Below are 26,228 nucleotides of genomic sequence, written 5' to 3' on the forward strand. Positions count from 1 at the left end.
ATGGGAGGACATCTACAGACTTCTCGAATGACATGACGTCTCCGCCAAGTTCCAAAGTACCATCTGCAATCATCATCCCGCGTACTATGTCCCGAGCATGACCATGCCAACCAATGTATTGATGTTTTGTGAAAATCTATGTCCAACCGCGAGGACTCTCTATCATACGAAAGGTCCTATTCGTTCTGCCACTCAATCCTCCTCATCAGCCCCCTCCTCCAACGCCAACCAAGCACTTCTACATTTCACAGCAGCCGCTCTCACGTTCCTCTTCGCATCATCAAGACATCCAAGCAGCTTTTTAACCACCGGTCTCCGGTACGGCACCACAGCTTCACTCTTCAGCTGCCGCGGCACAAGCGTCAGACACTGCAGTGCCTTCTCCCTGACTTTGGCGACGTTGCCAGGGCCCGAAGTTGCGTTCAGCAGTCGCGTGATGAGCGATGCTGAGTGCTCTGCTGCGATGTTCGGGTCGTGCATCAAGAGTGATTCGAACACGGTCAGAGTGGAGTCCTTGACAGGTTGGTCGGCTTTGTCGTTCAGATCCAGGCTTTGAAGTAGTGAGGGCATTAGGGAGCCTAGCGAGGACTCGATGATAGAGTAGGGAAGCCATCTCAGAATGCCCGACATGGCAACGAGGTACTTGGGCTTCACACTCGCTTCTGCGGTCCTCACGCTTTCGACCATGGGTGAAATAGTCTGGCTGAAGGTCTTCTGCTTGTAGAGGTTCGATACCAAGCAATGGTTGTCCTTGGTGAGAATGTCATCGGGAGCCAGCAGTTCAGCGAATCTTCGTGCAAATGTCTTGTCCGCTTTGGGCAGGGTCTGTAATAGGAGTTGAATGTACTTCATCATCAATGCACCGCTTCGGCCTTGGATGATGAGAGCCTTGACAACTGCGAAAGCCACGGTGACTTTTTCAGGGGTTGCTTCACCACTGAGCAAGGCTTCGACTTCTATGCCTGCATCCTGGAGCGTTCTCTGCATCGAGTCGGACTTGAGGAACTTGTTGATCACTAGCGACAAGTGTCGCGCAACGATGCTCGAGCCTGTAGAGTCTTGTGTTCCGCCCAGAAGATAGTGAGAGACTGCTTTCAGCAAGGAGACAATGTTCGATGGATCGACGATTTCAGGGCGTAGGGAGGCATAGTAGTACGTCGAGAACGGCGCGAATCGACGCACTCTCGAGTCGGCGGTGTCGATGCCATCAGCGGAAGACAGCATCCATTCCATGTTCTTGTTGTATATTGAGCTTTGAAAATGTGGCGATTGTTGTCTGAGAATCACATTGGTCAGGCGACCGATGATCTCTGCAGTCGAATCATCCTGTTCGGAAGGTAGAGCATCTCGAAGCCTGTCAATCAGGGGCTCAGCGTAGTCGGAGAAGTACGAGCTTCGAATTGTGCCGTCTTCTCGCATGGGCGACCCGTAAGTGAACACGTAGAGAAGAGCTAGGAGAAGCGCACGCTGGTACTCCTTCGATGCATTTTGAAACTTCGCAGCGTTCAACTTGTTCTTGATGCGGACGGCAACTGTGTCAAAGATCTGCTGCTCTGAGCTGAGCTGGACAAATGCTTCTAGCACCGGCTTCCAGGACGCTCCATCTTGCGGTACATCTGGTAGCTGCACCATGAATGCTGGTATTGATTGCTGGCGTACGGCCTCCGGCAGGGCGTGGGCAACGTCCACCAAGCTCTTGACAGCTTCCGCACTGATGTCGCCATGGCCTTCGATTCGCTCGTGCAGGATGACTTCGTCGATCGCGTCTATGGCACGCTTGATCTGATCTTCTGACAGAGCACTGCGAACAGTTGCTAGTTGCGAAAGGCCGCTTAACGCTGCCAGCCGGAAGGAGACTTCAGCCTTTGGTGCATTGGCAATAGCACGGACCATAGCGCTGAGAGCATCGTCGGCAAAGGCTTGCAAGGCCTCTGCATTTGCTTTTGGATCTGACATTTGAAGGTCTCGATATGCGCTCACGATCTGATTGAAGACCTCGATAAGCCCTCTCCGTTTTGCAATGGATTCCGAAGATTGGAAAAGCGTGAACAAAACTGGGAACACCCCTTTAGCAATCTTGTCGGCTACTGTAGGGCCAGCCTTGGAGACGGCATGCAGAATCCTGCCAGCGCCTTGTGATTGCTTTGTCGGCGCGTCTTCGAGGTGCTCGTTGCACTCCTTCACGATGGGGCGAATGTATGAGTTGAGCGGTCCTTCGGATGTTGCGAATTTCTCAGCGATGAGTTCGAGAGCCTTCAGCGCCTCCTGCGCAAGGTCTTCCTCTTGAATGTTTATAATCTCGAACTTCAATGCGTCCCACAAGGTAACGGAGTATAGGTTGATCGTGTTGGCAAGGTACCGACTGATGCATGCTTGGAGCGTCTGCAACACATCTCTCTTCGTGTTGATCGAGGTCGAGTCCAGCTTGTCCAGCAACGCCGGGAACGCATAAGGAGCAAAATCAGAGTTCGCCGCTATGCAGTCTCGCAGCCGATCTTTCAGATCCTGCGCAGTAATACCATATGGATCGTCTGGCGGTGGCTTGAACGTAATCGGGAAGTAGTTGAAGACAGCCTCAAACATATCCTGTGCGTTGGCTTGAATATCCCACTCAGCCATGGGGACCTGAAGCAACGAGAACACAATCATCAAGTTCCGTGGATCCTTCTCACCTTCGAAGTACGATATGAAGCCTTCCATGAACTGTGGGTCATCCTCGTGAATCTGCTTGATAGCCGTCCGATACTTGGCCAGCAAACGGTCCACGAGTTGAATGATCGGATATCGCTCCGTCTGGAGCTTGAACTGCCGAATAGGATGCGTATGGTCCATGAACGTCCGCATCACCTTCTGTGCAGTCTCCGCGTCCCATTTCCCAAGGCTTTCGAGCGCAAGCAGCGCCCTCGCTGAAGCCCCGACGCCTTCGACATCGCCCTCCAATCGGCCAAGAATGAAGTCGTTCAGAAGCCTTCTTTCTTGGCCCGACAAGACCTTTAGAGGGACATGTTCGAGCACATCGGCAAGGTAGGCGACTGCTTTGGCGCGGATGGCGCCGTCGCTTTTGTTGTTGATGTACTCCTCGAGGCTGGTGATGAGGTCGATGAGTTTTAGTTGTTTTTCCTGGAGTTTGGTGGCACTTTGCGTGGCTATCCGTTCCGCTTCAGGCTTGTTCTTGTCTACCTCGAGCAGGTAGAGCTGGATGTCTGACATTGCCTCATGTCTCTTGTTAGTTGAGTTTGTCCTTGCACATGGAGTCAATCTATGGATACCGTAGTTTTTCGATGCCAAATAAGCCTCACGTCATTCGCCAATCTAGCGGGATTGCCGCTAGCGCATAATCACACTAGGGAGCAGAAGTTGTGGTTACGATTCACTTAACATCACTTTCACATGTTTCGAGAAGTAGTCACAGTATTCAGCAGTACTATTAGCGAGCGAATTACACTATATACATGAGGTGCACGTGTGCACCTCCCATTCCGATTGACATCCTACAAAAACGAGCTCGGCGTATGTCTAGAAGCCGAATGGATTCTGAGGAGCTGGGAGAGATGGTCAGCATTTGAAAGCTTAGATGTTCTCATTGAGAGAAGAAACTTACTTGCTTTGGACAGATTGGCTCTGCCAGTCGGCTGTGGTACTAGCGGCTTTGCTCCGGGCTGCACGCCAAATCGTACGGGCGGTGGCGGTCCTGTCTTCTGAGCCACCAAGGGCGCAGCAGTCTGCTGAGGCGCGACAGGCTGGGACGGGCCAAACACACCTCCAGTCTGCTGAGGTGGTAACTGAGGCGCTGGTTGCGTCGGCTGTGCTCCGAACCCATTGATGCCGGTCGGTTGCGATATGCTGAAGGCCGGCTGGAAGCCAGTCTGTTGCGGAGTAAACGAGTTCGACAAACCAGAAGGGATGGGCTGGAATTGCTGCCTTGGCGGATCTGCAAAAGGCGAGCCGCTCTGTTGACCGTTCATGATTTGCTGCTGGTAGGTCGGTTGACCCATACCCAGCTGCTGTGCTTGCTGCTGACCGAATTGTGATTGAGGCTGGAAACCCGTTGGCTGTGGTTGCAAGGCAGGGTAGTTCTGCTGCATCGCTGGGATGCCATTCTGCTGCGGTGGCATTCCGTTTGATTGTTGGAAGCCTGGGCCATATCCTGTGGGGGACTGATACGATGTTTGCTGCGGCTGCATCGGCTGGAATTGTTGCTGTGGCGGCGGCATTTGAGGGGGATACCCAGTCAATTGAGGCTGCAAAGGTGAAGGCCCAAAAGAAGACTGTTGAGGGAATCCTGGAGCAGAGGAAGCCCGCGGAGGCGGAGGCATATTAAGCGAACTGCCAGTCGCTTGCTGAGGCGGTGGTGCCGGTCTTTGTCGTGGCATCGCCGTCTGCTGCGGTTGCATGGGCTGCTGCTGCTGGAAGCCAGTCTGCTGCTGTTGCATGGGGGGCTGCTGCTGAAAGCCAGTCTGCATAGGGGGCATGGGCGGCTGTTGATATCCAGTCTGCATCGGCTGTTGTTGAGGTGGGCGATTAGCAGGCGCGAGGGCAGCAATCTTGTCGAAGATAGCCTGGTTTGCACCAGCTGGTTGCTGTGGTTGCTGTGGTTGGGCAGGTTGAGCGGGCGCCGCAACTGGTGCGGGAGCTGGTGCTGGAGCGGGCGTGGGCTGTAAGGGCGGGTTAGAGATCGTAAGCGAAACGAGGTCATCGTTGAGCTTTGGCTTGGGCGGTTCAATCACTGGTGCAGGAGCTGGCGCAGGGGCTGGCGCAGGTGTAGAACTGGCTGTGGCAGTTGGAGTCTGCGATCTTGCTGGCTTGACGTCCCAGGCATCATCATCGAAACCACCGGTAGGTTGCCGTGCTGGAGCAGACGTGAGCGGTGTTGCTTTTGCGTCTGTTGGTGGCTCATTGGTCGCTGGACTCTCCGTCTTTGGCTTGAACGCGCTTTCATCCACAACATCGTTCGTCTGAACCGCTGGCGCTGGTCTCCCCTTTCGAGTATTGTTTCTGAGCGCACCGCCAGGCCCAGAGAACAAACCTCCCTCAGCTCCATTTGCATCCTGTCCGCTCGGTGAGGCAACGTCCCGTGTACGGTCGTATTTGTTGTCAAGGAACTTCATCACCCGTAGAATGTCACCTTCCTTGAGTCCAAGCGTTCGTAGTAGTTGCTCGTTGACCTCAGGCAGGATTTCTGGGCTCATCTGGTCTCTTGAAAAAGCGCCAGCATAACGCTCACAAATCTGAGGATTGACACCGCACTGCAAGAAGAAATCGAACCAGTCGTACTCGTCTTTCTTCTGCACGCTCGCTCCAGCTCCGGCACCTCGTGTACCATTTTGGCGATCACCGTCTTTCTGTCGTTGCGTGTTGCGTCGCTTGATGTCCGACAAAGGCTTGTCCTCATCCAAGCTCGCCCCTGTCGCGCGCTCCACATACTCCAGGTCTTCGACCGCCATTTTAGCCACAGGCACTGCGATTTTGACACCATTCAACTTGTGAAGATGAATCTTGCCCTCTCGAAGTCCAATAAATTCTGCCTCCACTTTGAAGCTTCCTGATCGATCTGTCCATGTCCTTATTCTTGATGAGTTCGGCTTACTCTTGGGCTGCTCTTTTGAGCCACGCTTATCAGAACCACGCATCGATGTGCGTCTCGTGTCGCCTGCAAGACTGCTGCGACGCTCTGGAGGTACGACCTCTCCATCGCGCTTTTTGTCTCTTTTAGACGCCTCTTTAGCGAGACGCTCCTCTTCCAGTCTGTTTTGCTCCACCGTACTTCGCGCCGCAGTCAATCCGGAAATGCTGTCTGAGGTGGAGGGTACAACGCCAGTGATTTCGACATAGGACGATGGAACCACGCCTTCTTTCCCATTCTTCAATCGGCGCACCATCCACCACTCTTCACTCTTAGTGTCGTCAAGAACGATGACCTGATCGCCGACAGCTACGGTGACCTCGTCGGCGCCCTGTGCCATGAATTCATACAACATTTGACCCAGCTTTTTGCCAGCAGCCCCAGTGCCCGCGCTTGCAGCTAGGACCTCCCGCAGACCTTCTCCTCTTGCAGCGCCGGCGAGCTCACCCAGAGCCGCGACGATCTCCTGCGCAGTATCTTTTGCTCCGGCGTGGAAGTCTATGCTCTTGCTGGGCCGCACGAGCTCCACAAACACGTGCTTGCCTTCAATACTGTAATGGGTAAGCTTGTCGGCGGTCCATTCCTTGCTCGGGCCGTCTCTGCTCTTCTCAGGACTGATCATGACAATTCCTTTGGCAATGTTGATGCCCAATGTTGTCGGCATTTTCTTGTTTTTGCCCATGTGTGAGACCATCTCGTGGATGTTGTAAAGGTGGAAGCCACCAGGCGAACGTTGAGCTTCTTCTCCATATTCATCCTCATACGATGTCGAGATTACTCGGTTGTGTGGAGGTGAAGGTAAGACTCCTGGTGGCTCTGTATCCCGAGGCGAAGCGAATTGGACTTGTGGCCGGGACGGCGGTGAAACAGGGTAACTCTGCGAGGGTGGTCGTTGTGGAAGAGAAGGTGCTGCCTCCTCGTCGCTCTCTTCGGGTGTGTATTGCGGTCTCTGGGGCAGTGGAGGCGAAGCGAGTCCGCGCTCTGTGCTCGGTGACGGTTGTGTGCCCCCAGTCCTTTGCGCAATGATTCCTGCTAATTGTGCAGCAGGATTGTTGGCAGGCGGATCGGGAGACGGCGTTGGACGGGTGCCCGGATCAGGATAATCGGCCTCACCAGGGATCGGTCCATCATCAGCAGCTGGTGGCCTCGCGGGCATGGGTGGAGGTGCTGGTGCCAGGTTGCGAGTCGGCGGTGCCGCCGCAGCAGAATCTAGACGCTCAATGTATATTGCAGGGGCGAAGCCATACTCGCCGTGAGCGCCCACCAGTGTCCAATCTGGGTCGCTAACATCGTAAACATCCAGCCGAGCGTCCTCCTTGAAGCTCAATTCCTCATCTGTCTGCTTGGTGTAGTCATATAAAGCCTTGGCCTGGTAGATAGGATGCACCTCTTCAATGTAGTTGTTTGGCACCAGGCCCTCAGGCTCTTCGTCATCATCAGATGTCGCCTTCTTCTTGCATCTCCACCAATCATCCTCTGTGCTCTTCTCCAGAACGAGTAGAAGGTCGCCCTCCTTAATTTCAAGCTCCTCGTCGCTCTGGGCCTGGTAGTCGAAGACCGCCCGGTAGCAGCCAAGGAATAGACCCATAGTCAAAGCGGCGGCGGCGACGCGTGTAGTGAGGTATTCACTGAGTGCTGAAGGCAACCAAATGGGTAGATGTACAAAGTGCGACCAGAACACGTGGGCTGGCCGTCAGACCAGCAATGTCACGGCTTGCCGCTGTCACGGCTTGCCGCTGTCGGCTCAGGAGACGAATATGTCGGTTGCACGCCGGCGGAAGAGGGCGGCGGAGGGCAGCGGGAATGTCGACGACGACGGTATGGGAGGAGTGGCCCAGCGACGTTTCAGGCAGCCTGGTCGGTGGGCATGGCAGATGAATGTGAGGTTTCCTTGTTGTTTCCGCCGCCGCGCATGCACACCTCATGCAAGCTTGGACTTCGCTATGTCATCAGCGCCAGCCAGACATCGGCTTCTCTGCCAGCCACTGCAATCTCTCTCTGACCTGCATTACTTCAACAACATTTCACCTTTTTAAAACTGCAGTATCCACATGTCGACGACGAGCTTAACCTTACGACAGTCTACGGTCATGCACTACAGCAATGAAAGAAGCAGCTCTCAACTCCCACCGCGTTGGAATTGTCTACGGAACTCGTCTTCAACTGAACTCCGGGCTGAGCATTGGATGCATCTGGGCATGTCAAACTTCACGCCAGCACAGTGTGCTTGTAGTTCTGTAAAGCAACCCGCCCGTATTGTTGTTTTACAGGAGCCTGAACCGCCCGCCAGAAACTCAAGACTCGAGGCGTATGTCTCCGTGGACAGGTCAATCACAGCATGTTCCGAGTTCAATGCTCAGAAAGGAACACCTCACGGGCTTCGAACCAAGATCCTCAATTCTATAAGCGTGTATCTACATCAAATTCAATCTTGTCGGCCAAGCACGTAGGCGGACGAGGATATTGTAGAGCATCGTCTGCTCCCCTGCAACTCCTTTCTCAATTTCCTGCGTCGTTGCCCACTAGCAGGTGACAATTTGCCAGCCCAGTGCTATGACTTCGTTCTCTCCTTGTTACAGGTTGTTCTGTCCAAATGTTTCCAGACTTGAAGCTCCATCATCAGCTTGCAGGTCCAGTCAACCACACGCCTTGATGAGGCTATCATTGCCTCCGTAACCTTCACTCCTTCAACGTTCGACCTTTGGACCCACTTTTTTGAGATGGAGGTACATATAATGACACGGCTATATCCGCTCTGATTCTGCAAGCCTCCGAACTGGTTGAGAGCAGTTCAAAGCTACGGTGGCCGAGTGGTCTAAGGCGGTAGATTTAAGTCAGGCGCATGCCTGCAAACACTCTACTGGGGAGACCCGCGCGCGGTAAATTAACTCTGTGTATCTTTCTTTGACGTTTCTCTAATTAAACGCAGTTCGAACCGCGTCCGTAGCATCATCTTTTGCAGACTCGAGTTGATGTTTAATTTACTTTTTGGAGGGTAAGGGTGTGGTAGGGTGGTCGTTTAGAGGTGTATGAGAGTGAATTGGTTTTTTGGCCTTCGTTGCAGGGCTCCGTTTGACATCGACTTTCCAACTATGGAACCCCACAGATGAATTCTCCTTGCGTGCTCACTTCGATATACACTGAACGGAGTAATGCGACTTTTACTTGTTGAAAGATGCCCTAAAGCAGACCATTCGACAAGGAAAATTGATCTGGACTCTACCAACCTCACAATTTGGCGCTCCAGAGCAACACAAGCAAGCCTGTCATTCACTCCATGAAAGGTCCGTGCTTGCCAACGGCCGGCTGTGCAGGCGGCATTGCAACACGGCTCTCAACGCCTTCGCAAAATCCAATGCAAACAATTGAACATCGTTCTTTGGACTCGTTATCGACATCTGATGGATTGCATTGCAAGACCTTGCGCCGCCTCATTGTGAGCCATTTGATTGAGATGGACGGGCGGCCATACTGGGGCAGATGGATCACGAGATGCACAGCCCTGGACGGCCGGCTGCTGCGCATTGAGGAACACATGATCTACCAACCACTCATATCCAGGCTGCATCTCCCACAACATGGCAACGGATTCTCCTCCGCGGCTGCCTGCGCCTCAATTGGCGGAGATGTCTGCAGGAACAAGGCACCTCTGCATCTTCAACTTCCGTCCCGAACTAACTCCTTCACCGGTGAGGATGACTGAGGATGTTCTTGAGGAGGAACGCCAGGTTTTTATCGCGTGCGAACCACACTACATAGCCCTCTATAGCTCACAACATAGCCCCGGATTCAACACTTTTTACGAGGGGTTGTTTATTCCCCAAGGTTGGCTATGCAAAGCATGGCATGGCCTGCTGTTTTATTATCTTGGGAAGCGTCGCAATCGTCTTCTCGTTCCCCTTCTCTCCCTGACCTCTTATCGTCATCGTCGAGCTTGGCGTCATCTTCCAGGTCTCTCCTCTGGTCCATCTATTCTGTAAGCGGACACGCAAACGCCAATACCCAAGCCCGCAGACGTCAACCCAGCAAGACGCATACTGCAACTACTCCTAGCGCCAAGCTTCCATACGAATCGACAAGTACCTAGACCGTCGACCGTCTGACAAGGAAGCGCCGTTGGAAGGCTGTGAGCAGAGACCAACTAGCGCTCTCGACCTGCGTAAGGCTGCCTGGCATTGAAGGTTCGAAAAGCATGTGAAGGTGGGCGGTCGGTGAATGAACACAGCACGCTAACACTTGGCAGTCTTCTACACGAGAGGAATCAGTTAGCCCAAAGAGGCAGTTGCGAACCCGTCGTCTGGATCCAAGAACTTCCTGTGTCGGTCGGACACACTTCCGTGTCGGACACCTATCGTGCGAACAAGTTGCAATACTCTTAGACCCTATCAACCTATTACTCAACGCCATTGACTCGTCCCGGCATCCAGAATCCGATCGTTCACCGGTCTCCTTAGGCTACGAGGTTCTTGACCCTCTTGTACCGACGACAAAGGTTTCCCTAACCTTGGACACCTTCTTCTCTGTCTTCGTGAACAGCTTTGGTGCCTGAACCTTGTGTCGAAGTACATCCACGGCAGTAAGAAGAACCACAGCAAGCGCTGGCACGGATGGTTCTTCTTCGAGTTTCGTAAATCCAAGCGTCCGCCAAGCACGACATGGCCCTGGAGCATCCGACCTTCTCTCGCTATACTCTGGGCTGCCTGCTGGATGTTTTATGACTCGGAAAACCGCAATCCCATCTTCGACGACCAAGGAAACATGGTCGACGCACAGGGGACCGTCCTGGTGCCAAGCCACATAATCGACCACTGGCTACCCGGCGTACGGCGACAGCACCGCCCAGCGCGATACCAAGGTGAGCGCAAACCATTCCAGATTCTGAAGTCGGTGATGAGAGAACGAAGTTGTTAATTTGTGTACTGCAGCACACGACTTGGCGAGCTTCGGCATGGTCTCGCCCAATCAGATGCCGCGTGGCGTGCAGGGGCCACAGCGGTCGCAGGGCGGCCAGGCATCGATCTCGACTTCCTCGATGGCCGCTTCTTCTGCTCAGCCACACTCCACCGGCTTCACCTCTTCCCCATCGCCCTCGTCCGCGCACCGTGAGTCACTGCGATTCGCCCACAACATCAGCAGCAACAGCAACGCCAACGTGTCGCTCGTGCCTGGAGGCGGGCAGCACCAGCAGGCAGGCGGACCATCACATGACCAGATTGGCAGTCTAGCTATTACCGGTACAAATAACACGTACCGCAACGCTACCGCCGCTGCGCCCACGTCGGCTCACGCGTACTCCCCTTCCGCGGATTCCCTCTGGGTGCCTCAGGATTACTCTCACTCATCGGGCTCAGCAGGCTTGGCCTTTGACAACAACGGCGGCAGCGCATACCCAGCTGACGACATTTCATGGCTCCAAACGGAGCAGCCTGGACTTGTGTATGAGCAGTCTTCGCAGCACCAGCCTTTGCCACCGCGTCCGCGCAACCCGTCCACTCCGGCCATAAGAGTCACTACCGACTTCGCCGGCGCACAAGACTTCTCACAGCCTCAGGACGCGACCTTTTCCGCGTCATCTGCCAACTCGTCTTTGCCACCTCACGAGTACCACGCCTATAACAACTTCTCCTCTGGCCATTTAAGCCCCCAAAGGCCGCACTTCATGCCTCAGGTGCAGGATTCAGAAAATATGCAGACGCCCGTTTCGCCTGTGAGCCCTCAGCATTCGCCCCACGATACATCTATGGCCGAACCGGGATCGAGAAAGCGGTCGCATTCAGAAATGTCACATCAAGATGTGGCTGCAATCGCGAATGCAGCAGCGCACAGTCGATCGGGTTCGATAGTCTCTGCGACGTCACCAAACGAACCGTCGGATGAGTTCTATCCTAAACGACAGAATACACGCGCGTTCAAGCGCGGCGACCCTCCTATGAATGAAGAGCACAAGTTCATTTGTGATTTCTCAGAAGAATGCAGAGGGCAGACATTTGATCGAAAATGTGAATGGAGGTAAGTTGGGATGACAGTAGTCGCTTTCTTCACAATACTAACAAGCCATAGCAAACATATGGACAAGCACGATCGGCCTTACCGCTGTCCGCATCCATCATGTGCCAAACTACAAGGTTTCACGTATTCTGGTGGACTCCTACGACATGAGCGCGAAGTTCACGGGAAGCATGGTGGGCCAAAGGCTCAACTAATGTGTCCATACACGGATTGCAAGCGACATTCCGGAAAGGGCTTTACCAGGAAAGAGAACCTCAACGAACACTTGCGACGTGTGCATGCGACAAGAGAGCAAGACTCGCAGAATCCATCGTTGAGGAGAGATGCAACTGATATTACCTTGGGCCTGGACGAAGGAGAAACCCCAGCTTCACGACTATCTGAGACTGGCGATCAGGACGAACTGGTCACATCACCAATGCTAGGGAAGCGCAAGCGCGAAAGCCTCTGTGGCTTGGAGACCGATTCCATTGACGACCTCGAGAATATGAGGCAAGAAGTCAAGCGTCTACGTGCGGAAGCCGAGCAGAAGGATGAACGCATACGCCAGATGGAGGAGGCGGCCACCAAGAACGAGGAGCGAACACGACAACTTGAGGCGTTGGTCAATATGCGACAATTACAACAGGCACCGAACGAAGGATAGGAAGCTTTGATTCGCGGAGACTATTGATTGTTGAGAGACTTGGAAATGGCGAGGCGTTAGAAGGTGGGCTGTGTTCGTTAGGCACGAATGCCGTGTGATCAAAGCGGAGCTTTGCTGGAGGGGTGTCGTTGGTTGATAAGAGGAGTCAGAATGCTGCTGCCTTGAACTAAAGGACTAGGCAGAGCTGGGGTCATGGGGTGAAGAGGAGAGAGATCGTTTGCTTCGCAGCTCAATACCCACAGACCGTTGTATGCAGTGTATCGATAATAACAATGAAAATATTCATAAAGCTCGAACTATCCATATGTCGTGAAGTCGGAAAGCATGTGCAAGTGCCTGAGGCAGAAGTTCCTCTTAACATTCAGAATGTACTGCCGATGTAAACATGACTTCCCACTGTCCAAGATGTCAGATTTCCTCCCGCTTTGGAGGCGATAGTCCTCCTGCTGTCTCCCGCAAAGACGTCTTCACCGCCACACGCATGTAGGTTATCCAGCGCTTGACCACTGATAACCACCACAGCCGTATCCGCATCCCCTCTCAACAACACCCTCCCCTCACCAAGGCAACTCATACCCCTCCCGATGCCAAAACTTGCCCGTCTCCTCCAACCCATGCGCCATAAAGACTGACCACAACTTCCCCGCCGCCTCCTCCGGCTCCACGCTCTCCGCGACCTGCTCCGCCCCCGGCACCATGCCCGTCCTCGTAATCCCCGGATGCAACAACGTAACCACAACCCCCTTCTCCCTCAAATCCACCGCCAGACTCTTCCCAACCGAATTCACCGCCGCCTTCGACGCGCGGTACGCATAGCTCCCACCCGTGCTATTATCGCCTATACTCCCGACTCTGCTGCTGACGATGCCGACGCGGGGGGCGGCGGACGCGAGGAGGTTCTCGAGGAGGGACTGCGTGAGGAGGAGGGGTCCGAAGGTGTTGGTTTCGAAGACGGAGGTGAGGGTTTCTTTCGTGACGTGCCCGAGGGTGTCGGCTTCGCCTGGGGCCATGATTCCTGCAACGTTGAGGAGGATGTCGATGGGTTTGCTGGCGAGTTGTTGGGCGAAGCCGGATATTGATTCGGGGGAGCGGACGTCGAGGCCTATGGGGGTGGGTTGTTAGTTGGGCGTGGTGGATTGGGGCGGGATGGGTGGGTGGCAGACGGTGTAGACGGCATTGCAGTGATTGCAGCCGCTCTCCTACGGCCACATCGGCAGCCTGCCAGGGTCAGTGTCTGGCTTCATGAAGCCTGATCGGTGTGCTCGTCGGTCAAGTGCATACATGAACTTCATAGCCCTTTGAGTCGTGTCAGTCGGGCTTGCTGCGTCGATGGCGTGGTGTTTGCCTCATACCTCTTGAATGAGGAGTTGAGCAAAAGCGTGTCCAATGCCACTGTTGATCCTCTCAGTTTGGTGTTTGACTCGGTAGGAAGCTCTCGTTGCTGCCCAACGCTGCTGATGTCGCGTCCTACCTGTTGGCGCCGGTAACCACTGCTGTCGGCATGATTGTCGTTGTTAGAGCTGGTATCCTGTAGTCCTTCGTAGTCTATTTTTCGTCTCCCCACACAAAAGAGACTGGTTCATGAGCGTGATAGCCTTACAAACGCCTTTGAGCTGGAGAGACAGGATGCGGGACGACACTGTCCAACGTCATACCTCGCAAGACACAGCCAGCCAGTCAGCCTGCTGTGCCGTGCTGTCTCCCCTCACTTGACCTCTGCCAACCGTCGAGTGGAGCAACCTGGCTTCAGGAACCTCATCTTGTTGATGATGAAAAGTTGATGAGACGAGCTTCGTACTGATGAGGTCGAGTAGCGTCCTCTAGCTCGACTCGTCAAAGGAATCCTGGACACCATTGAGATGGATCACATGACTCGTGGCGATGATTCAGAAGACTTCACGTTCCATGGAGATGGACATTGCGGAAAACGCGGATTCACATCGTTACGTACATACTGAACCCTTCATCATCGGAGACTCAACGACATATCATCACCGTCAAGCCGCCACAGGAGCCACCTTCCCAGCCGCCTTATCATTAGGAACGACACGGAAGCCCTCCCACTTCGGCAACTTGGCACGAATCTCCTGCTTGTAGTTCGCCAGCCCTCCAGCGTAGTTGACCTGCTCGAAAGCCTTGCCCGGAAGAGAGCCGCCCATGTAGGTCGACTTGGTGGTCGGGAAGAGGGAGCAGTCGCTCAGAGCGTTGATGCGCTTCTTCCACTCCTTGCTGGCTTCTTCGGTCGGGTCGATGAATTTGATGTTTTGGCTGACGCAGTTGTTGATTGCGTCGCGGATCCAGCGGCCTTGGACCTGTACGACGATCTGTCAGACATCGAAGAGCATTGATTGAATGTTCTATCAAGACTCACCTCAACACTCGTCGGTCCGTTGGAGAGCAACGTCGGTCCGTGAGGTCCGTACAAGTGGAACATGTTCGGATAGCCGGAGACCGTCGTGCCTGTGGCGATCTGTCAGCACAAGATGCATTTCGATGCCAGCGAGCATGGACATACCAAGGTAAGTATACGCAGCCCTCTTCCACTCGTCCTTCAGATACGTGCCCTTGACGCTCTTCAAGCCCATATTGGTCATACCGCCGGTGGTGATATCAAAGCCAGTTGCAATGGCAATGACATCGAAGTCGTATTGCTTGCCATCGGTCGTCTTGATGCCCTTCTCGTTGACTGCCAAGACAAGTCAGCCTCCCTGAGTACAATTGCAGACCAACTTGGATGAACGTACACTCCGCAATGCTATTGCCCGACTTCAACGAGATATCCACGACATCAACATTCGGACGGTTGAACTGCTCATAGTAGTTCTGCTCAAGACATGGCCTCTTGACGCCGAAAGGATGAGGAGGCTCAAGCGGAGCCAGCAAGTCACGCTTGCGAGGATCGTGGATTCTGGCCCGCTGCTTCTTCGCCCAGAAGTTGTATGCCTCCCTGTTCGACTTGTTGTCGTACAGGTAATCTGCGAAGTTTCCAAGCCAGAAGGCGACTAGAAGACGTCAGTATCGATGGGCAGTGATGGGATAGGGCGGGCTTACAGCCACCATGCTCCCAGAGCATCTGGTAGAACCTCTCACGCTCGTCCTTTGGAACATCGAAGGTGTACCTCTCGTCCAGGTCGAAGCAGAAGCCGCCGAAGCAACGCTCGCGGTAGGCGAAGAGCTCTGGATAGAAGGGCTTTGAACGTCAGCATTTACCCCAGTGGTCAGTGTCTCTTCGACTTGCCTTCAACTTGTTCTGCTCTTCGACGCTGAGGTCACGTTTGCCCATGGGGACTGCAAGGTTGGGTGTTCCTAGAGGGGGTAAGTCATGCTTTTAGAAAGCGGTACTTTCGTTGCTCACGCTGGAAGACATGCAGGGAGCCAGCGATTGGTCCCCATTCTTGAGCGATCTTTGTAGCTGGTCAGTATGCTGAGCCCAACCTCACACTTCAACATGATGGCGTACCTGCACACCAGATGCTCCTGTCCCAATCACAGCACATCGCTTGCCACGGACATCGACGCCCTCAGGAGGCCAGAAAGAGCTGTGATACATCGTGCCTTTGAACTTGTCAAGCCCAGGGAAGTCGGGAATGTAACGCTTGGCCGCAACTTGAGGGTACCGTTAGCCAGTGTCAAGCATGACCATCCTTCTTGTATTCCACTCACATCCAGCTGCCACAATCATGAACCTGGCCTTGGCAGTTCGTCCATCCACCGTCTTGACTGTCCACTTGCCCTCCTTCTCATCGAACTCGGCCCCAGTCACACAAGTCTCGAAGGCACAGTCCTTGCTCAGCCTGTGGAATGTCAGTGTACGTGTGCTGGCGGTAGAGGAGAGTGATTGCGTACTCGAGGACTTTGTCTGCATGGTCAAAGTATGCTTGCAACTCTTGATAATTTGGATCTGGCAAAGTAAGTGAGATGGTCCGACGACATTCTCATTGTTCACTCACAATTGGTAGACCACGTCCAATCCTTCCACACTTCTGGTATGCTGAGCTCGTAGATGGGTACTTCAGAGTCGACACGTGCTCCCTTTCCCAAGTCAGCTTGGGCTTCGTATTTGCTTCGGGTTTAGCAAAGTCATACAGGGTAGATGTTCCATCTCCAAGTTCCACCTGGCGAGGTCAGTGAGTACGACTGAAGTAGAGGGTTGATTGAGCATACCGAAGCTCGTGCCTGCCTCGTACAAGACAGTCTTGTAACCAGCCTTACGCATCTCGTGGAGGAGGTAGACACCACCAAACCCAGCTCCGACGATCAAGACATCGATGCTGGGAGAAAGAGTTCAGAGTCATCGTTTGGGTATGTCGTCCAGAAACACTGACTCAAGGTTGTCCGCATACGGACCATCCATAGCACGGCGTCGACCATACTCAGCAAGCTCCCGGTGGAGCACGCGCTCTTGTGGACCATACTGCTCGACCTGATGGATGCCAGACATCTCTGCTTGCAAACCGCGGATGGATAGGACTTTCTTCAACGACGGCATTTACTCCAGGAAGGAAGGGAAAACTGAGGACATGCTGTCGAACCTTTGTATACAGCGGATTTCCCCTCAACAGATCTCGGGCCCGACAGTATGGGCGTAGAAGGAGGAGCTTCGACATTGGGACAGGGTGAAGGGGAGACGCAGGCGCAGGTACTGGGAGTGGTGTTTGAGGGGATTCTGACTCCTTTAAGCCATTGACATGGGGTTGCTCATTCTGTTTGGTCCAGTTCGTAAGCGGAGGAGAAGCCTATGTGCGGAGATGCTGCCAATTCTGCGTAACATTGGGCTTGGAAGAGTGTGGCCATGTCATCCGAGTCAGTCTTTTGCTCCTGACATCCGCTACTTGGTACACGGATGATGGGAGAAGCTGCATGGCGGTCGAGCGGTTCTGTGGACTTGGCGCAAGACTCTGGATTATCCAAGTTGGTGATCAGGTCGTTCGAAACGCTGGTGTTCCGTTCTCTTGCTAGTCTGTATGTGTGTTCATGTCGGCGGCAGGGTCTTTTGGGCAAAGATTGTGCTTCATGATGTCTCCGAAGGTGAATGAGACTATCGTCTGTCGTACTTCCGTGAACATGTCGGACGCCGTCTTTAATGCTTCGCCGAGCACTGAGCTGGTATACGAAAAGCTAGAGCTGGAATGCACCACCAGGGATCCTAGATGAATGCGGGGATACATGCCTGTATGTTATCAGCCGAGACACCTGAGCTTCGTGATCTGACGCCTCAGAGAGGAATCAGAGAGAAGACAGAGAGAAGTTTGACCCGGGTGGGCCGATGTCCAACCTCTTTGCTGATAAGACACCCAATGAAAGCGTAAAGTCGCTCGACCAAAGACAGAGAGAAGTGAGTCGATCCGGGAAGCTGTGGTTGAATCTTCAGTGAAAGATACCCAGGCGAAGTTGAACATGCTGGAGGGCGTGAGCGTCCGCGCAAAACAGCCAAGTAGTCGATGTGCTTGTATGATTGTCAAGCCAGGTTCATCGCTTGAGGTGATCTCATGCCACCACTCATCACCATTCACCAAAGGTCGTTCCAAAATCAATCCAATAAGCCGCAGCGGCTTGTCAGAGATTCATGATGGCACACGTTCAGCACTCATGTTGAAGAGAACTTTCCCTTCTCAACGTGATCACTGTTGCTGGGTGATACGTCCTAGACCATTGCCAAGATTGGACAGAGGGCAGCACATGAGAGCCCCAGCACGTTCCGTAGACTGCCAGTCACCCTGCGAATGCTTTCGCTGACGACGCCGGCGTGTGCGATTGACATGGCATTCTACTTCGACTGTGTGCAGCCTCAGGCAGAAGACATGTTCGAGCAGGTCGAAATAAGCAGTTTGGAGCCAAAGTCAAAAGCCACAGCACGGCAAAGCCCCTGAACCGTTCACACGCTAGCGGTCGTTGAGGACCCATAAACGTCGTGAAGGCAATATCAATGACCCTGATCTGCAAAAGGGTCTTGGGCGTTGCTGTCGACATCTGCTGCTGGCGATGAAATTTCTTCTGCTCCTGAAAAATGGGACGCCTGACGTGAGTGTCTGTGTGCAGCTTCGGACACTGACTGCCTGAGAGAAGCTCGGCGAGCTCTTAGTGAGTGGCCGAGGATCAGTTTCGAAGTATCGAAGTATCGAAGATGAATGTCTATCATCATGCTCATTGGGTTTACTGACGAAGGTGGCTGCACAATGTCTCGTCACGACCAGCGATCGAACTATGCTCCTGACCGAGGATCTCTTGCGACTCTAGAAATCGCGTACAGCACTCCAAACGTTCGACGCAGACGCGGTATGCCGCATGAAACGTCAACGCCGCGCACGCAAGCCAAGCAAGTTGTGTTCATGACGGGCACCGGCGGGCAGTGTGATCAACGAGAGGTTCTCCGGCCGAACTGAACGACGTGTAGGCACGATACCGCATGACAAACACAGGCAATGCAGAAGGTCTGTACGGATAACGGAGCTTCAGTCGCAACGAGATGCACATCGGGGTCTCGGCGCGGTCAGCACTCGGCGTAGGTGTGTCCGCGATGGGATGCGACTGCATGGCAAGGCAAACAGCTTTGCAGACCCCGCGGGATTCCACGAAATAGCGGTCATGTGCGCGGAGCTGACAATGAGAAGCGGATTCGTGCAGCAACAAGGGCTCGGTAGAAGGACTGCATTTCGACTGCGGTGCTGTCCCCGGAGTAATAATGTTCAGGATGAAACGAAAGCAGTAATCGCTCGTCAGACTCAGCCTCCTGGACGACCCGACAAACTCCTTTCGCACAGAAATATGCCGAAACTCAGAATGTGACAGCTTGAGTGCCGGACATGGTGCTGGCTACGAAACACTGTTGTCTGACCGTCAGACTGCGAGGTCCTGGTGAATCTCGGGCGAATGTTGTGACTCGCTTTTCTTTCGAAGACGTGAGCGAAGATTCCACGCAAGCGGAGTGCAGATGCATCCCTGACTCTGCGGCAAGGGGCCCTGTCAGTCGGCAGACTCGGCTCAACTCGACCTTCATTCTGTGGCAGTTTCAGGCCAGTCGCAGCGCCAACGCATCGGATTGATATGTGGTGGGTGCAGGCGTTAGCGACGTCGTCGCCTCGTTTGAGCGCAGTGCCGACTCTCGGAACCGTCGAGTTGGGCCATGCCGCCATCGTGCTGGGACTGAAGGGCACTGGGCGTGTAGCAAACTCCGCCTGACCGCCGTCGTCCGGTCGGCGCGTTGTTGTTTTGTTGTCAGACGCATACTGGGCCATCCTCACGCAGGTCTTGCGCGCCAATCGTCCGTTCAGACCGGATTTTGCGGTGACGACACACGACGACTTCACCGGGATTCAAACCTGCTTGCCAGAACTTCTCTGTTGCAGACCGCCATGCTCAGAAGGCGTGACGGCTCAGCTGATAGCTTGTGCTTCAACCCAGTCATAGACCTATTCACCGATTCTTTGCCATGATTGGAGGACCGTTAACCTAGATACGCTGTTCCCGCGAGCGTTCGGTAGTGCTTCAAGGGTGGAGTCTCTCAAGCACCCCTGCTACGAGTCTAGTCGATCTTTCTATTTTATCGCATGCGCGCATAGTGCCAAGCGACGAAGGAGTCGCTCGCTCGGGTAGCTGCGCTGGACTGAGCCTCCTGTCTCGTAAGCAGTACCGTGACAGTGGTTAGAGCGCAGCCAGGTGGTGTTCGCGAAGAGCTTATGAAGATTCGCGAAACTTGGACAAAGGCGAGTGCTGCATGTTGGTCTTCGGCTCCGAGGGTTCCAGAACAACGCCCGCAAAGCAAGAAGGGCGAGTGGTGATGCCAACATGACTGACTCAGGCTTCACGTGGTGCTGGTTGGGCGCAAGACTGAAGGCAAACGGTAGCTGCAGCAGCCATGCCCTGGCTACGAGGTGCGGCTGGGGTTAGGCGAAGCATGGCATGGCAGACGGCTAGCGGCAGTGCGCAAGAATGGCGATATGATTTCGTGCGCGGTGCACAGCCTGGGGATAGGCAGGCAGAGGGTTCATTACGGCTACGAGACAGGCATGCTCCGCGGGAGGAATGCGAGCGAGGGAGCAAGAGGTGAAGCAGAGGAATCCGAATCCTGCGCCAAGAGCAAGAAATAATGCTCTCGTATACAGCTGGGCTGGCAGCTCGGACAAGCCGTATAGCAATCCATTGGCTCGTCGCGCCGGACTGACGGTGCCGGAGTGAAGCGGCAAGGCAAGGCAGGTCGACACAGGCAGCGCGAACCGCAGTGAGTAGTGAGTGGTAGAGGAGAAGAACAGGGCCCTGCAGTCACGACGGGCAGACATGAGGCCGCCGCGTGACCGGGTGCTGCGCGCAAGTTCCAATGCCCAAGTAATCTGCCAGCGCATCGCATGAGGAGTGATTGCATGAGCGCGGTTCGCATGCAGCAGCGTCGTCGCCGCGGAGCTACAGAACGCCTGCGCGACGAGGGCGTCCTTTCAATCAGTTGTCCGTCGTCGACCATGTGGTGGAGAGAGCGTAAGAGGCGAGTTGTCGCGACTGCTGCTGCGAAACACAGGAGCAGATTGCAGGCCAGCACGGCTTGCGAGTCATTGGCGGAGCGCGGTGGCCCATGCGCCTACGTCACCGCGACGGCAGCTGCGACCGCTAGCTCGTCGTGTGGGGGAAGGCACACTAGGCTAGCACCTCGCCCGTACCTGAGATTTCGGCAGGCAGTGAGACGAGACGAGAGCGCGCGAGCGAGCGAGCCCCGTCGAGCAGCAGCAGCGCAGAGGAAGTGGCAGGGCACGCGCCTTCCTGCAAGTCATCATCGCGACTGCAGGCTGCATCCATTCAGTGCTTGACGCGCGCGAGCTGCGACGGCGGCCGTCCATCAAACAGTCATCGCCGCGCTGCAGCAGGAAACTTTTCGGTCCTCGATGCTGTCAGGGAGGTCCAACGGCACGCCAAATAGACTTTGCCCATCCCTGTCCCAGCGCTCGCTTTTCCCGCTGGCGTCGGGCTGCACACACGACATCCGCTCTTCTGCTTCGAAAGTCGCTGCCACCCGTACCACGCACACCCACACTCCTTCATATCATCGCCCTCTCGCCGCAGCCGCTGCGCGCTGCTCCTCTCCTTCGCCTCTCGACACACCGCACCTCGACGACACAGCACCCGCTGCAGCGCGCTCCTCCTCGCCCTCAGCCGCGCCATCCGTTGCTGGCCCCCATTCCTTCAGTCACCGACGTCTGCTCTCGACATCCGCAGCGACACCCAAGATAGCTCGTCGCGGGGTGCATCTCAGCCTTACCACATTGAAATCGCCCTGCATTTGGACATCTGCAGCACGCCGCTCGTCTGCCTGGCGCAGAGAGAGAGAGAGACGTAAAGATAGCTGGAGGCCGGATCCTCGCCAGCGCGTCCGTTCATGAGGCCCGGGAGCCACTGAAACGCCCTTGACCCTCCATCGTCGTCTACTCTCTACCGCCGCTGTGCCCTCTGGCCCCCAGGTTTCATCTGCCCGTCCGTCTGCTGCTGTGCGCCTGGCTGGTCCAGCCTGCTGCCACCCGTCCTCCCAGGCGACGCTCGTCGGCCAACTACACCTGTCACGCTCGCCGTGCGACACGCCTCGCTGCCTCTCACCGGCCCAGCTCTCCTTGTGTTACGCATTCAACGGGCGGCGCTCTGATTCTGTCGGTCACCATGCGCAGGCGTGCTCGGATCGAGTAATTCCCCTCCACCTTAGCACGGCAACCGCAACCAACATGAACCTACCCTCCGACACGCACGATCAAGATGCCGCGCGCGCACAGTCTGCCTCGTCTGCTGCCGGATCGACCCCAAAAGCGCAAGCTGCCGCATCTTATCCACCTCCAATGGCTACCATCAATACCACAGTCGCCATGACTGTGACCCCCGCTTCTGCTGCTACGAGCGCCGCTGCGTCGAGCCGTAGCAGCTCTTTCCACTACTCTACCAAACCCTTCCCAGCCGTATCCCAGGATTCGCTTCAGGAAAGCAACGGCTACTCTCCTCAAATCTACGCCTCGTCTCCCAACCCGCGTTCGGCCATGTCAGAGATCTTCTCCGAACGCTCCCCGTCACCTCATACTCGTACCGCCCCGCCTGGCGCAATGGCAGATGCGATGAGTATAGGGCGAAGTCCTAGCCTGGGACGGAGCCCGAGTCTGATTCGCAGGCTCTCTCGAGGAGCACATAACAAACTTCGACGCAGGGCGTCCACCCAACATTCAATGCGCATTCGCGACCCTAGCGCTGGCCCTACTCTCATTCGCCGACGAAGCGATAGCAATGGCGCCTCTGATATGGGCCAGGACGTCTCAGATCTGGATCTGGACAGCACCGCAGAGGACGTCATTGAAGACACTCCTTATCCCGCTTTACCATCTTCCTTCCGAGACCGAAGCAATGGCCTCGGCATCAGCCTTGGCAGGCCCAGCTTGGCTTCTAGCAACGGCAACAACACTAGCGTTTTCGAAGGAGGCATCGCACCAGCCAATTCCGCTGTCTTGGAAAACGGGACCTGGCTCACGAAACTTACGAAGCGTAGCACGAAACGGATCAAACTCTGGTTGGATTCAAACTCGGCGCGGGTATGCTGGCATTCGTCGAACCCCAGCAAATCGTTCTTCATCGACGATGTGAGAGAAGTACGTGTAGGCATCGAGTCGAGGAACGCCCGAGACGACGTCCAAATACCTGACGAGCAGGAGGGTCGTTGGGTCACGATCGTCTACGATGTACCTGAACGATCAAAGGGCAGGACCATCAAGACAATGCATGTTCTGATGCCTGACGACTACTTATTGAAGCTCTGGACGGATGCACTCAACACCGTGACCAGAGAACGAATCGAGATCATGAACGCCTTGTCTTCGTCACCTGAGAAGAGCGAACGAAGCATGACGATGGCGTGGCGACAAGTCATGGCTCGTAAAGGACAGCCTGTCGAGGAACGCTTCTCTTTGGACGACGCAAGATGGTTATGCCGTAAACTCGAGATCAACTGTTCCGACTCTGCTGTCCAGACTCACTTCAGGGCGGTCACTGCCGACGAAGCAGCTGGCTTGGACTTTGAGCAGTACCGCAGCTTCGTCCAGTCTTTCCGCGAACGAAAGGACATTCAACACATCTACAGGAACATGAAATGCGGCACTGACTTGGACATGGACCTGAGGACGTTTCTGGATTTTCTCAAGACTGAACAGGCCGTCGACGTCATCAAGGAGAAAGCATATTGGGAGAGCGTGTTTGACAAGTACTCCCGTCCCTCGCAGAACCGACCTGCTCTGCCGGACGCGCCACCCGCAGCCCCCCAACGCATGCTCAACATGCAGAGTTTCCAGAACTTCCTCACATCGTCACACAGCTCACCACTTGTACCACTTCGAGGCGAGCCCACACTGGACAAACCCCTGAACGAGTACTACATCTCTAGCTCGCACAACACCTACCTGTTGGGTCGCCAAGTCGCGGGAGCATCCAGTGTGGAAGGCTATATCGCCGCCTTGGTAAAAGGCTGTCGATGCGTGGAGATCGACTGCTGGGACGGCGACGATGGCAGACCTATGGTCACGCATGGTCGAACGATGACGACCAAGATCCCGTTCGAAGACTGTGTTTCCGTCATTGCCAAGTACGCCTTCAACAGCTCGCCTTATCCACTGATTGTCTCTCTGGAGGTACATTGCAGCGCGGATCAGCAGCTTGTCATGGTCGATCTGATGAGGAAGTACTTCGGCACCATGATGGTGACGGAGCCAATCGTGCCGAATCCTGTCAGTTTACCATCTCCTGAAGAGTTGCGACACCGGATCCTGGTCAAAGTCAAGGCCTCTGAAGACATGCAACCACCTCACCCGCTTTACGACGTGGCTAACGGTCTCTCAACTGTTGGGCGCTCTAGGGCACGAAGCATCAACAGCTTTACCCGAACCCCCTCGATTGAGAATCAAAGCAACGTTTCTTCACCTTTGGTGGCGAGCTCAATCGCGACCAGTCCTTCTGAGATTCAGCCCGCCTCGACGCCGCGAGGCTCCACCACTTCTGGTCTGACCGCGACACCAAGTAGCTCTGCCGAGGACAGCGATGAAGTGCCTATGATGAACTCTGACCTGAAGTCGGAGAACTCGAAGAAGCGCACCAAGACAAGCAGAATCACCGGCGAACTGGGCAAATTGGGCGTGTACACTCAGGGCATCAAGTTCAATGAATTTCAAGGACCAGGCGCAAAGACCTTCAACCATGTCTACTCTCTGAATGAGAATACATTCGACCGACTTTGCACCAAGAACACCGATAACAAGGCAATTCTCGAGAAGCACAACCAGCGGTATCTGATGAGAATCTATCCTGCCCCAAGGCGTATCGATTCCTCCAACTTCAATCCGCTGCAGTCGTGGCGACGTGGCGTGCAGATGGCTGCGCTGAACTGGCAAACCTACGACGTTCATCAACAAGTCAACGAGGCCATGTTCGCTGCCGGTTCAGACCGCCTCGGCTACGTTCTCAAGCCAGATGAGCTTCGTCATGCCAAACACGTACCCATCGCCGACACTATCGCCGAGATGCCCGAGAAGAAGGAAAAGAAGGGCAAGAAGCTCGTCAAGTTCAGCGTCGAAATCATCTCTGCTCAGCGACTGCCGCGACCACGAAACCAAAATGCCGAGGCCGGTATGAACCCCTACATCGAATTCGAAATGTACTCGGCCGAAGACAAGGCTCGTGGTATTGCGACGGCTGAAGGTGGTACTGACGCGTCAGCGCGTGATGGAACATCCGGCATCGGGTCACCGCTTCGCAAGCGAACGCGCATTGTCGAGGGCAACGGCTTTGATCCCCAGTACTACCAGCTCATCACTCTTGCGGCGGAGACCAAGTATCCGAACCTGATCTTTGTGCGCTGGACGGTGTGGAACGCCCCAGAGGGGAAGAAGTCGGCCTCCAACAGCGCCCTCCTCGCTACCTTCACGGCAAAGCTCAGCAGTCTGCAGCAAGGGTACCGGCACCTGCCATTGTTCAACCCCCAGGGCGAGCAATATCGCGACGCAAAGCTATTCGTCAAGATCAAGAAGGAGGGGCCCATCCCCTTGCAACATGAAGACAACGCTTACGGCTTGATGGACCCGTCAGCGTCCCCTCGGCCCGAAGCCATCAGGCCGGAGCGGTCTTGGCCACGTCGCATCTTCAGCCGTAACCCAAGCGAGCGGCGGAAGAAAGACAACGGCAGCGAGATTGCCGGGCCTTTGAGCCGAACTTCGAGCATGGACCGCGAGTCTATCAAATGATGGGAGAACGATCTTCCACAATCACCATCACCACTACATCTCATTTGGGTCGGCGTTTTTCCAAGGATACAACATTATCATCAACGACTAGCGCGCAGCAGGACACTCGCGCTTCATCATTGGGTCGGCATTCTGTATACTTCGTCTTATACCCCTTTGCGTTATGTGGAGAATTTTCAGTTTTGTATTTGGCGACGGCGTTTCGTGGTGGGGAGCCTCTTGGGAATACCAGGCATAAGGGGGGTTCATCATACCCTCGCTCAGACGGGACGTATTTGCATCGCCGGCGGGGAAAGGGAAATAATATGCGCTGGCTGACGACCAAGAGCTGGGAAAATCCCGCTCGACGTTCTCCTTTGTTCGTGTACATTATACAAACACCATTGCATCTGGGGGGAAAACATGCATTGGGGAAATAAGGGGAACATTGGGTATCGGGGAGGGCATTATCTTTTGGTTTTCTGTTTACCTTTCGATTCTTGCACATCGCTCTGCTGCTGGCTTGGAGGGGATGATGTTTGTATTTTGGTATATGATGTCCGGAGAGAGAAAAAAGCTGTTCGGAAGATTGCATTACTGCACCATCGAAACGGTTTGCTACGGCCATTTCTCAAAGAGCTGGAAGTTTGTACGAAAGGAGAAGAAAGTCTTGATGACAAGAGTAGAGCAGAACAGAAAGCTTTGAAATAGAAAGTCTTCTCTGTTTGAC

The 26,228-nt window shown here is 54.7% G+C and overlaps 6 protein-coding genes across 6 annotated transcripts; 2 read left to right on the forward strand and 4 right to left on the reverse strand.

Annotated features, from left to right (window-relative positions):
- Positions 1 to 192: 192 nt before the first annotated feature.
- On the reverse strand, positions 193 to 3,210 carry M409DRAFT_16914 (uncharacterized protein; the record flags this gene model as incomplete). The annotated part of the gene is made up of 1 exon (XM_033803820.1): positions 193 to 3,210. One exon carries the CDS (start codon positions 3,208 to 3,210, stop codon positions 193 to 195), a length of 3,018 nt encoding a protein of 1,005 aa, XP_033673852.1.
- A 306-nt stretch (positions 3,211 to 3,516) lies between these two features.
- M409DRAFT_16915 (uncharacterized protein) lies at positions 3,517 to 7,211 on the reverse strand (the record flags this gene model as incomplete). Its single annotated transcript, XM_033803821.1, has 2 exons — positions 3,517 to 3,542; positions 3,602 to 7,211. The coding sequence occupies 2 exons, from the start codon at positions 7,209 to 7,211 to the stop codon at positions 3,517 to 3,519; spliced, it is 3,636 nt and encodes a 1,211-aa protein (XP_033673853.1).
- A 3,170-nt stretch (positions 7,212 to 10,381) lies between these two features.
- Positions 10,382 to 12,278, forward strand: M409DRAFT_16916 (uncharacterized protein; the record flags this gene model as incomplete). The annotated part of the gene is made up of 3 exons (XM_033803822.1): positions 10,382 to 10,478; positions 10,549 to 11,632; positions 11,684 to 12,278. The coding sequence occupies 3 exons, from the start codon at positions 10,382 to 10,384 to the stop codon at positions 12,276 to 12,278; spliced, it is 1,776 nt and encodes a 591-aa protein (XP_033673854.1).
- Positions 12,279 to 12,835: 557 nt separating this feature from the next.
- M409DRAFT_16917 (uncharacterized protein) lies at positions 12,836 to 13,781 on the reverse strand (the record flags this gene model as incomplete). Its single annotated transcript, XM_033803823.1, has 5 exons — positions 12,836 to 13,380; positions 13,442 to 13,496; positions 13,560 to 13,574; positions 13,631 to 13,670; positions 13,750 to 13,781. The coding sequence occupies 5 exons, from the start codon at positions 13,779 to 13,781 to the stop codon at positions 12,836 to 12,838; spliced, it is 687 nt and encodes a 228-aa protein (XP_033673855.1).
- Positions 13,782 to 14,275: 494 nt separating this feature from the next.
- Positions 14,276 to 16,719, reverse strand: M409DRAFT_62608 (uncharacterized protein; the record flags this gene model as incomplete). The annotated part of the gene is made up of 14 exons (XM_033815248.1): positions 14,276 to 14,590; positions 14,650 to 14,738; positions 14,794 to 14,964; positions 15,023 to 15,280; positions 15,330 to 15,468; positions 15,517 to 15,584; positions 15,634 to 15,682; positions 15,739 to 15,884; positions 15,942 to 16,072; positions 16,125 to 16,179; positions 16,229 to 16,310; positions 16,365 to 16,393; positions 16,443 to 16,549; positions 16,604 to 16,719. The coding sequence occupies 14 exons, from the start codon at positions 16,717 to 16,719 to the stop codon at positions 14,276 to 14,278; spliced, it is 1,755 nt and encodes a 584-aa protein (XP_033673856.1).
- Positions 16,720 to 22,357: 5,638 nt separating this feature from the next.
- On the forward strand, positions 22,358 to 25,519 carry M409DRAFT_35425 (uncharacterized protein; the record flags this gene model as incomplete). The annotated part of the gene is made up of 1 exon (XM_033810396.1): positions 22,358 to 25,519. One exon carries the CDS (start codon positions 22,358 to 22,360, stop codon positions 25,517 to 25,519), a length of 3,162 nt encoding a protein of 1,053 aa, XP_033673857.1.
- Positions 25,520 to 26,228: the final 709 nt, after the last annotated feature.

Source organism: Zasmidium cellare (genome assembly GCF_010093935.1).
Source record: "Zasmidium cellare ATCC 36951 unplaced genomic scaffold M409scaffold_2, whole genome shotgun sequence".
Lineage (NCBI taxonomy): Eukaryota > Fungi > Ascomycota > Dothideomycetes > Mycosphaerellales > Mycosphaerellaceae > Zasmidium > Zasmidium cellare.